Source organism: Chlorocebus sabaeus, chromosome 11 (genome assembly GCF_047675955.1).
Source record: "Chlorocebus sabaeus isolate Y175 chromosome 11, mChlSab1.0.hap1, whole genome shotgun sequence".
In the NCBI taxonomy this organism is placed as follows: Eukaryota; Metazoa; Chordata; class Mammalia; order Primates; family Cercopithecidae; genus Chlorocebus; species Chlorocebus sabaeus.
In genome coordinates, this window is record NC_132914.1 from 51,945,671 (window position 1) to 51,957,079 (window position 11,409).

At 51.0% G+C, this 11,409-nt stretch overlaps 1 protein-coding gene across 3 annotated transcripts; it reads right to left on the bottom strand.

Annotated features, from left to right (window-relative positions):
* Nucleotides 1-397: 397 nt before the first annotated feature.
* NFE2 (nuclear factor, erythroid 2) lies at nt 398-9,296 on the bottom strand. 3 transcript variants are annotated; one of them, XM_073020837.1, is made up of 4 exons: nt 9,081-9,296; nt 6,575-6,786; nt 3,450-3,619; nt 398-1,672 (listed from the first exon to the last, which is right to left on the bottom strand). In XM_073020837.1, exons 3-4 carry the CDS (start codon nt 3,561-3,563, stop codon nt 665-667), a joined length of 1,122 nt encoding a protein of 373 aa, XP_072876938.1. In that variant the 5' UTR covers nt 3,564-3,619; nt 6,575-6,786; nt 9,081-9,296; the 3' UTR covers nt 398-664. The 3 variants fall into 3 exon arrangements, with proteins under 3 accessions (XP_072876938.1, XP_008001701.1, XP_008001702.1); XM_008003510.3 differs by lacking the exon at nt 6,575-6,786; XM_008003511.3 differs by lacking the exons at nt 6,575-6,786; nt 9,081-9,296 and adding an exon at nt 3,863-4,687.
* Between the last annotated feature and the right edge of the window lie 2,113 nt (nt 9,297-11,409).

The window sequence follows — 11,409 nt, forward strand, 5'->3', positions numbered from 1 at the left end:
TGTCGCCCAGGCTGGAGTTCAGTGGCACAATCTCGGCTCACTGCAACCTCTGCCTCCCGAATTCTAGTGATTCTCCTGCCTCAGCCTCCTGAGTGGCTGGGATTACAGGCGTGCGCCACCATGCCCAGCTAATTTTTGTATTTTTAGTAGAGATGGGGTTTCACCATGTTGGCCAGGCTGGTCTTGAACTCCTGACCTCACGAGGAGTGATCTGCCCACCTCGGCCTCCCAAAGTGCTGGGATTACAGGCGTGAGCCACCACGCCCAGCCTCAAGCCCAAATTTTATGGTACCTCTCATACAGAGCTCTGGGGGGAATGAAATGAACGTGGTAAGATTCAAACAGATAGTTATCTCAGCTTCATCACCCTCCCTCAAGAAGGAAGACACAGTAAAAGGCTATTTCTGTAGCGCACTTTATAGACCAAAGCTTAGACGAGGTGGAGGCTGAAGACCTGAGAAGCTGAGTCAGGGAAGACAGATGCCAGCCCTTCGTCAAAGCAAGCCTCTTTGAACACACCTTGGAACTTCCAAACACCCGTTCCCATTGTCATCCTCTTCTGGTCTAGAGAACTCAGCTCCTTCTGGGTCTCAGGGTTGGGGAGTACCTTTATCAGAAGGGAATGAAGGAAATCCCATCACCAGTTCCACCCCTCTAGGCCAGCTCAGTCTGTGGCCTCCATCTTGGTCCCCCGGGGCACCAGGAAGATGGTCCCATCGGCAGCCTGTTGCAGCGCGTACTCTTCAGGAGAGTAGCTGTTGCCTGATTCATCCCGAAGGTGCTGGAAAATGTCACGATACAGCTCTGTCAGCTGTTGGCGCATGACCTCCAGGGTCCGGTCTGCCTCCCCGCGGGCCCTGAGAAGCCGCTCCCGTTCATTGCTTAGCCGCTCCAGCTCCCGCTCCAGCTGCACGATGGTTTCCAGCTTCCTCTTGCGGCAGTTCTGGGCTGCCACCTTGTTTTTGCCCCGTCGTCGGATGTCCCGGACTAGCGCCAGCTGGCTCTCTGTCAGCGGGTACCTCGCCAATAGCTCATTAAAATCATCTACCGGCAAGTTGACGATCTTGTCCGTAGGAAAAGGAATCTTCATGGCCAAGGCCCGACGTTCATCCCGACTCCCTGCCTCCCCCCGTGCAGTCGGCTTAGCCCGCACAGGGCCTGAGGCAGGCTCTAAGGCCAAGGGGGTCTCAGCAGCTGGCAAGGTATAGTTGGAGTGGGCCAAGGAGTTGGGCATGAGTGAGTAGGGGTACTCCACCGGGTACATCTCCACATACTCGCTGCGCCGCCGACCAGCCTCTGTCCCCTCCAGCTCAAGAGATTCAGCATCACTATAGTTGAGGGATAATCCTGAGTCGGATTCTGGGTCTTCTTGGGGCTTAGGTGGCCCCACTGGCAGCCCAATGTCCAGGAGAGCTAAGGGATCTTGGAGTGGCTCACTGAGCAGGCCTGAGAGGCTCAGTGGCTTGGAGACTGGTATGGCCATGTTGCCATAGGAGTATGGGGCATCTGGGACATGGGATGTAGATGCTGGGAGCTCATAAGGTGGTGGAGGAAGTGGGAAGCCAGCATCTGGGTGGATTGAGCAGGGGCAGTAAGTTGTGTGTGGTGGAGGTCCAAGGTATGAGGCTGGGGCTTGGGGCTCAAACGATGGCTCACTTGGAGCATTTAGACCCTGCAAGGAAAGACACAGAGATTTGGAGACAGACTAAGGAAGAAAAACCAACACTCTCTCAGGACCAAGCTGGATTCTTCTGAAAGACCCAGTGAGATAGTAACAAGGAAACAAAGTTGCCATAATCATTGGAAGCTTCTTGCAAAGTTCTGATACGGTTGTTCCAAGAATAATGCAGCTTAAGGCCAGGAGCGGTGGCTCACGCCTGTAATCCCAACACTATGGGAGGCCAAGGTGGCAGATCACCTGAGGTCAGGAGTTCGAGACCAGCCTGGACAACATGGTGAAACCCCATCTCTGCTAAAACTACAAAAATTAGCCGGGCATGGTGGTGAACGCCTGTAATCCCAGCTACTTGGGAGGCTGAGGCAGGAGAACTGCTTGAACCCTGGAGATGGAGATTTAAGTGAGCCAAGATGGTGCCACTATACTCCAGCCTAGGCGACAGAGCAAGACTCCATCTCAAAAAAAGAAAAAATGAAAAACGCAGCTTTAGCAAGAATGGAAGTCACTGAGGTTGGACTGCAGAAAAGTCTACCTAACACTGGAACAATTATGAACTCTCCTTGGAAAAGCTCTTACTGGGTGGAAATGGCTCATGTTCGTCCAGGCGTGGTGGCTCAGGCCTATAATCCCAGCATTTTGGGAGGTCAACGCGGGCAGATCACGAGGTCAGATGGAGCCCATCCTGGCTAACACAATGAAACCCGCTGTCTCTACTAAAAATACAAAAAAATTAGCCGGGTGTGGTGGCAGGTGCCTGTAGTCCCAGCTACTCGGGAGGCTGAGGCAGGAGAATGACCTGGGAGGCAGAGCTCGCAGTAAGCCAAGATCGTGCCACTGTACTCCAGCCTGGGCGCCAGAGCGAGACTCCATCTCAAAAAAAAAAAAAAAAAAAAAAAAAAAAAGAAATGGCTCATGTTCCTTTATTTCCTTCAGGAAGTCAAAGCCTTGTTATTCAAGATGACCCCTCAGAACCCTTTCCTGCTGCAGTTATCTAGGGTCAAAGGGTCAAGTTCAGATCCTGGTCATGCCCCGGATGCCCAGCAGAGGGAGCTGCTGTGTGGGAAGAGGGCCTAGGGCAGATCCTGAGGGTGCTAGGCATGGTAGCAGGGCAGTAAAAGGGGGTGGACTGGGGACTAAGAGCACAAACTCTGCCGTCTCCTCTTCAGTCCCTCTGTCCCTGCCCAGGTGCAGTGAGAAGTAGAGAACGTGCTAGAAACAAGGCCCCCAACCCACATCGGGGAGCCACCCTGCTCCAGCCCAGGTGGGGACAAAGGCATCATTGTTAAGCCAACAGACACCCCTTTGTCCAAGTAGCAGGAGGAGAGGACCCTGGCATAGTCCAACTCCCCTTCCTGAGGCCCCTGAACTACTGCTCTGCTACCTGGAGTAAACGGACCCAGTTGCCAAGGGCAGGCAGAGGTAATGACGGAAGAAGATGGCAGGATCTGAGAGGCATGTCAGAAGAGAAGAAGGTGAGCAAGGGAAGGAGAGCAGGAGGTGGGATAGAGAGAGATGTGAGTCAAGTGGCTGCTGAGAGAGCATACACTCCCTATCAGATCATTCCCTCCCCACCACTGCTCCTCCACTCCTCCTCCTCAGTGTTCCTCAGTGTCTTCCATCCAGATCTTTCCCAGTTCTTCCTTTCCCAGTGCCTGAAGCATGAGCAGCCCTGAGCCCTGCTTGCTCCCGCCCTCTGCCTCAGTCCAGGTCAACTCCCTGCTTCTCTCTTGTCTGACACACGCTCTCCCCACCCTATCCCGCCCTTACTCACCTGCAGCTCAGTGATGGACATGATCTCTTGCCAAGTCAGTTCCATCTCTCCTAGCTCTGAAGTGGACAGCTGTATCACCCTGTTCCTGCTCTGCTGGGGAGGACACGGGGACATCCTACTGGGCCAGAGTCTGGTCCAGGTTCCTGGAAAGCCCAGATGGCTCTGGAAACCTGTGTCAAAGGAAAAGAGGTGTTAGAGCTACACCTGCTAGGATCAGCAAGTTTGCACTACCTCCTTGGAGGGGCTCCCTCCAGCTTCCCCTGAGGGAAGGAGAGACTGCCTCCTCCCCATCCTCACTCATGCTGGACTCATCAACCAATCCCTTAAGACGGAAAATCTTTTCCTGTGGTGTGATCTCCACCTTGCCAACTATGGCTACAGTCAGTTCCTTTGGTAGCACAGAAGGTCTTTACCTTTTTTCCAGGCAAAATGCCCACTCTTTCCCCTACTTTTCACTCCCCCAAACTGTTTTCCTGGCTAAGGGCAGAGTCAGATCTTCTGTTTCTCTGTTTTCCTGTATTTTGTTTTTCATTTTCTAGGGCAACATCAGGGGTCACCCTGCTTTCCTCCTCTGTCCTCAGTTTTAAGTTCTCAGCCTTTTCTTTCCAAGATGATGACAGTATATGCTTCAGGATCCTCAAGAGCATGTTGTGGAAAGAGCCAAGCAGACAGCCCCTCCTCCTCTCGAAGATATGGCCCAGGCCTGGTGGTTGATAGCAGCTCTGCCCTCTCCTCCTATCCTGGCCCTGGGCTTCCCTGCCTGGGCAAGATAAGAGGTTTATCAGCTGCAGGCGGCAGAGGCACAGAAGGAATGGGCTCTGGAGACACTGGACCTCTGTCCTGTGTCCTCACAGGGTCATTTGGGCCATACCTTAACCCATACAACTAGAAGTCTTTCCTCTTCTGAGGTAATACAACAACCTTAGTAAGCACTTGTTAAGAACTAAGCTTGATGTTGCAAGTTTAGTTTATAAGATTGGTTTTCACCAGGTGCAGTGGCTCAGGCCTCTAATCCCAGCACTTTGGGAGGCCAAGGCAGGCAATCACCTGAGGTCAGGAGTTCGAGACCAGCCTGGCCAACATAGTGAAACCCCGTCTCTACTAAAAATACAAAAATTAGCTAGGTGTGATGGGGTGGTACATGTCTGTAGTCCCAGCTACTTAGGAGGCTGAGGCAGGGGAATCACTTGAACCCAGGAGGTGGAGGTTGCAGTGAGCTGAGATCGCGCCACTGCACTCCAGCCTGGGTGACAGAGTTAGATTCTGTCTCAAAAAAAAAAAAAAAAAAAAAAAAAGACTGGTTTTCACAAAGATTCTAAAGGTACATCAGAAGCTGAGACCGAAACTGATAAATAATAGCAGGATGAGGTCTAGAACCTGACTCCACTTGACTATAATTTCTTCTAGGCACCTTCCCCTCCTGCCCCTGTATCTTCATACTCCAAACCTCTATTGGAAATCTACATTCATCAGTTCTTTCTGTGGAGTGTCAGTCTCTCTTTCTCCTTCTGGGCAATGTCCCTCTAGAGCCTTGAATACACACTGCCATCCAGTCCCTTTTCTTTTGACCTGGGTTCTAGTTGCAGCTCTGCCACAAAGCAGCAGTGTGATGTTGAGCAAGCCATCTCACTTCTCTGGGCCTCTGTTTCCTCATTTGTAAAACCAGGGAGTTGGACAAATTGACCTTGGAGGTCTCTTTCTGCTTGGATAGCTTAGAATTCTCAGCACACCCTCACCCATGTCCTTATCTTCTCTCTGTCAGTCCCTCTCCTCATGCTACCTCCCTATTCCCTGACACCCACCTTCCTTGCATCTGTTTTCCCTGCCGTCAGCAAGAGACTCCAAGTAGATTTGGCAAGGTCTTCCTGATCTCTACGGTCACACGTTGTGTGTATGTGCACGCACACAGACATACCCTGCCATATTATTAAAGGGAAGCAGGCTAGGATGAAGGAGACGTGGGAGAGGGGAAGCACTTTGGGAGGCCGAGGTGGGAGCATCGCCTGAGCCCAGGAGTTTGAGATCAGCCTGAGAAACATGGTAAAAACCCATCTCCACTAAAAATGCAGAAATTAGCTAGGCATAGTGGCACACGTCTGTGGTCCCAGCTACTCAGGAGGCTGAGGTGAGAGGATCACTCGAACCTGAAAGGTCAAGGCTGCAGTGAGCCATGATTGTGCCACCACACTCGAGCCTGGGTGACAGAGCAAGACCCTGTCTCAAAAAAAAAAAAAAAAAAAAGGCCAGGTGCGGTGGCTCACACCTCTAATCCTAGCACATTGGGAGGCCGAGGCAGGTGGATCACCTGAGGTCAGGAGTTTGAGACAAGCCTGGCCAACATGGTGAAACCCCCATCTCTCCTAAAAATACAAATATTGGTCAGGCATGTTGGTGGGCATCTGTAATCCCAGTTACTTGGGAGGCTGAGACAAGGAGAATTGCTGGAACACGGGAGGTGGAGGTTGCAGTGAGCTGAGATCGCACCACTGCACTCCAGCCTGGGCGACAGAGCAAGACTCTGTCTCAAAAAAAAAAAAGAAAAGAAAAAGAAGGACAGAGGATAGGATTGTATGATCTCAAATTGCATGACCTTAGACCACTCACCACAAGGGTGGCCCAGCACAGCAATTTAATTTGGAATCTTCAACTTACGACAAAATTAGTAGGAACTACAAATGATGCTTTTAAAAGAGTATCTCCCCTAGCTCTTGCCTTGCCTCCATCCGCTTGTTTTATTGCCATCCCCAGAGATGGGAGTTGGTGTAGGCAACTCTGCCAGTGGGCAGAGTGGGTGGGGTGTTTATGTCTGTCCAGGATGCCATTTCAACACCGGAACCCCACCCTCCTCCACCCAGGTTCTGGCGGAAATTGCCCAAAGGCAAAGTGAATGGAGAAGGGGTTTAGGGGGCAGAGACAATGACTCTTGCTTCATAGTTCTTCACTCACCCCACCCCACCCCGCAATTGTCTCTCCTTTTATCTTCTTGGATCTGACTCTAAGGTGCAGTACAAAGGTCCTGCCCTAGGAGGCAGGAGACCTAGGTTCTCTGGCACTTGAGATACATGACCTTGCCAGGTGGCTCACGCCTGTAATCCCAGTACTTTGGGAGGAGGTGGGAGGATTACCTGAGGTAGGGAGTTCAAGACCAGCCTGACCAACATGGATAAACCCTGTCTCTACTAAAAATACAAAATTAGCCGGGCATGGTGGTATATGCCTGTAATCCCAGCTACTTGGGAGGCTGAGGCAGGAGAATCACTTGAACCAGGGAGGCAAGGTTTTACGGTGAGCCGAGATCATGCCATTGCACTCCAGCCTGGCCAACAAGAGTGAAACTCTGAAACAAAAAAAAAAAAAAAAAAAAAAAGGATACATGACCTTGGGCAAATTGCTTCTCATTCAGTCCCTTCCCTAAATGGAGACAGGACTAGAAACCAATTGCTGTGAAAGGCTGTAGGTTGCATCTAGCTCAGGGAGTCACAAACTTCATTGTGTGCCACATTCACCTGGGCTACATGTAAAAACACAGATTCCTGAAAGCCACTTCAAATCTACTGAATTTAATTCATTGACCCAGGAATCAGCATTTTAAAGTGCCTTAGTGACCGGGTGTGGTGGCTCACGCCTGTAATCTTAGCATTTTGGGAGGCCGAGGTGGGTGGATCACCTGAGGTCAGGAATTTGAGACTAGCCTGGCCAACATGGCAAAATCCCATCTCTACTAAAAATACAAAATTATCCAGGTCTGGTGGTGCACACCTGTAATCCTAGCTATTCAGGAGGCTGAAGCATGAGAATTGCTTAAACCCGGGAGGTAGAAGTTACGATGAGCTGAGATCATGCCACTACACTCCAGCCTGGGCAACAGCGTAAGACTCTGTCTCAAAAAAAAAAAAAAAAAAAAAAAAAAAAGGATGGGGGAGCAAGGAGAGGCAGGAGTTTGGAGGGGAGAGAGTTGAGGAGAACCTCTGGATCCATTCCAACCAGCTTTTGGGTGCAGTAGCAAGTTTGTACCAGGTGGCAGGTGGAACAGGATGCTTTTCCCTAGACACTCAAGAACGGGTGGTGTTCTATACACCAGACATAGGTCCCTCTGGGTCTCCAGAGCCTACCTTTCAGAGGACAGCAGAGCTGGCAGGCAGTGGGATAGATCAGGGAGATGGATCAAAGAGAACACCATAGAGGGTATAGAAACTGAGGAGATACTGGGAAAGTGAAGTGGGCTTCCCTGTGTTCCCTTTCTTTTACAATAAGAAGCTCCCACTTTAGTTCAGCTTTCATTTTGAGGTCACACAACCATCTTACTCCCACTGGGTTGTCTGTTCCTTCTCTTACTCCCCAACATTGTGGATTAGGTAGAAATGGGGTTGTCACCAGGGACTGAAGTCCATCCTCCTTACTCTTATCCTGGTGGTCCTACCCAGAAAGATTTTTATCACAATCCCTAAGTACTCACAGAATGATATTGGAGATTCATGCTTAGGAATACAGAGTGAGGACCATTTGGAGAGGGATAATGGAGAGAGGAATACATTTGGCCTTGGCTGCTGCCCCAGGGCTCTTAACTTCCTTAACAAGGGGGAACAATGAGAGGGGGCTTGCGTCAGGATCCCTTTTCGGAGGCTTATTTGACCACCTCACCTCTCCATGTGTCAATAGGTGCAGTGAAAGGATGAGGAGGGATTAGTAAAACATGGGATATGGGTTGGCAGGTAAGCAACTTATTAGAAAGATTAGGGAGAACTCCCAAAGAGAGAGACGCACACAGAGGTGAGACAGAATGAAGGGGAAAAAAAGGAGGGAGAGAGATTTGAGTATAGTGAGCTCAGTGCCCTGGGGACATGCATGACTCAAACAAATGTGTGAGAACAAAGGAGAGGGGGACAAGTTTCTGCTATCCTGTCACTTCATCCCTGGACCCCAAACTCCAGTCCTTTGGTGCCGATGTCTAGGGGAGCCCAACCCCAGCAGTTCTGATACCTCCTCTCTTCTCTTCCACTGCTTCCCAAGCCCCTATTTCCCAAGCAGCCAAGAGTTCCAGTTAGAAGCAACTATGCTGGGGTTGGGATGCCTTCCTTCTCCCTCCAGGTCCAGCTGATCTCTACTGCCCCTGGGCACAGAGAAGAGAAATGGCAAGGGAGGCAAGAACCCAGAGGCAATCTCCCATCCAACCGCCCCACCTTGCAATGCTTCTCAGAGGTACAGATATCCAGTGTTTCCAATTCCTCAGCTTTCCCCAAACCTTCTCAGCTGCCTAGACAGGGCAGAGTAATGGAATGGAGTTGGGGAAAGGGTAGTCTGTTGGTTCCCCCAGGGTAGCCCACCAGTTGAAGGATTCCTCCTGGCTACTTCCCAGTCCCTCAGCGGTGCCTTGCCTCGGGAGACCACTCTCTGGTCCCCATTCACAGCCTCCACCCCAAGGATCCCAGAGCACCCAAGAAACCATTTAGGTCTTCTCCTAGAGGAGCTCCCAAATATATCAGATTCCTAAACCAGGGGCGATCTAAAAGTCTGAGGTCTCCTAAGAACATACTGAAAGTTGGTTATTTTCCCCCCTCACCTCCTTCACCCCCCCAGCCTGCCCCTCAGATACCACTGGAATCCTCCCCACCCACCCTGCCTTTCAGGCACCTGTGGCAGAGTCCCAGCGGAGTGAGGAGAGAGATGAGGCTCCCGGTGTTGTCTCTGGGGAGGCTGAGCCTGAGCTGACACTGCTGGACGAGGATCCCGGCTACCTTTGAGAATTTGCGAGGACCGCGCCCCGCCCCCGGGCCATTGCTGAGCCTTGAGTATGGAGGCTCAGGCTGGGCTGAGCACAGGAGCCCCAAGCAGGCGCACCAGCGTCTGAAACCCTCGGCCTGAGTTCTCAGTCCTTCCTCCAACCCTCCCCTTTCCCCGTGGCTGTCCTCTCCTCCTGCCCCTTTCGGCCAAGAGAGGAAACTTGAGCCTGATGTGGTTTCTGCCCACACCCCGCCCCCACCTTGCTCCTGGCCAGCGGGGGCACACATGGCTCCAAGCCTCTCACAGCCCTGTTTTCAGCCCAGGAGTCCAGCCAGGTCTGTGTTTCTCCCATGCGTTTGATGAATTCCAACTTGATGATCCCCTCGAACGTGACTTTTAAACTTTATACAGGTTGTCGTCGCCTTGTGTCCTCATGGCTTTCCTAGGGACGGGGAAACTGAGTCATATCAAGGTGGAAGGCAACTGAAGGTAAGGACCAGGTGTCTAGCTTACCAGCTGTCTAGGCAGGTGGACGTTTAGGGCATAGCCTTCATTTAAGGAAAACCTGGACTCTGGGAACAAGGGCAGGGGAACTATTTGGAGGAGGAGGGGCAGCTGGCTGCTTTGATGTGTCCTTTCACCTGTAGCCTTCTCCCCTCCCCCCTCAGCCTCAGATGTCCTAGGACAAAGGCCTCTTTCTTGGCCAGGTTTTTGTCAGTGTGTGAGGGGAGTTAGGTGGGGGGCCGCCCAGCAAGGAGATTATTCACCTCCCTTAAAGGGGACCCCAGATGTCCTTTGTCCTCCTTTCTCCCAGGCAAAGCACCCCAGCCACATGGCACCCAACTCTGTTAGGCCAGTAAGTACCCTTATCTTTTTTTTTTTTTTCCCCAGAAAGGAGCTCACTCTGTCTCCCAGGCTGGAGTGTAGTGGTGTGAACATGTTTTACTACAGTCTCAAACTCCCAGGCTTAAGCAATCCTCCCACCTCAGCCTCCCAAGTAGCTGGTTCTATAGGTCAGTGCCACCGTGCCCAGCTAATTTTTTTTTCTTTTTTTTTTTTTTTTGTAGAAGTGGTGTCTCACTATATTGCCTTGGCTGGTGTTGAATTCTTGGGCTCAAGCAATCCTCCCACCTTGGCCTCCCAAAGTGCTAGGATTACAGGCATGAGCCACCTCACCCAGCCCACTTATTCATCTTTTTGCCTCCAAGCTACACAACCAAAGCCCCAGGTCAAACCCATCTTTCTTCAGAGACTATGAGAAAAGAGCCTTTCTTCCTCCTGATTTGTAATGGCTTTCAGCTCTATATGTCTGGCTTCAATGCTGACATCTGCAGCTTACATTTTTTCTTCTTACGGTGTTCAAGTTAAATTAGAAACATCTGAAGACTGGGGAAGCGGATAGGTGCCACTCTGAGGCAGGACTGGCATTCAACAAGCATGCTCTGATGGAATTGCGTTTACTGTTAAAATAATGAAAATGTTCTGTCCTACTTGATAAAGGGCAGCTGCTGTGAGCCCTCTAAGTGTCCCCCACGACTCCACCAGTAGCCTAGTTCTCCTCTAAGATCCCCAACAACCCAGCAACACAACCATGGAAGTACAGAGGCAATGCTAGTACCATAAGGAGTCTCCTGTGCTGCCTGCTTGTGCTGGAATTGGCCAATGCCCATGCCAAACCTGTGGTTAAATGCTCTGAATTCCATCCCTATTCCAGTAGATCATGACTGCACATGCATGATCAAGGTAGGACAGGAGGCAATCCAATGACTTCATTGCATGTTACATGTGGGTTCAGAATCTCTTGAGACTTGGGCATGAATCTGGGTCACATAGGTAGGCTCTCAGATATAATTCTCTCATTTGCATACTTATTTGGGCCACTTGGAGGGGATGAAGAATGGTAACAGTCACATTTGTGGCTGACTATATAATGATATCAGGTTACAGATAGTCAACAAACATTTACTGAATAAGAATTATCAGTTCAGAGGCCGGGCGTGGTGGCTCAAGCCTGTAATCCCAGCACTTTGGGAGGCCGAGATGGGTGGATCACGAGGTCAGGAGTTCGAGACCATCCTGGCTAACACGGTGAAATCCCATCTCTACTAAAAAATACAAAAAACTAGCCGGGCGAGGTGGCGGGCGCCTGTAGTCCCAGCTACTAGGGAGGCTGAGGCAGGAGAATGGTGTAAACCCAGGAGGCGGAGCTTGCAGTGAGCTGAGATCCGGCCACTGCACC

Excerpts from the sequence above, each read along its gene's own strand:
- NFE2 (XM_008003510.3), bottom strand. The coding sequence starts at position 3,563 with ATGTCCCCGTGTCCTCCCCAGCAGAGCAGGAACAGGGTGATACAGCTG. Across the intron at positions 1,673-3,449 it reads TGTCCATCACTGAGCTGCAG|GGTCTAAATGCTCCAAGTGA; the intron begins GTGAGTAAGGGC and ends CTTTCCTTGCAG.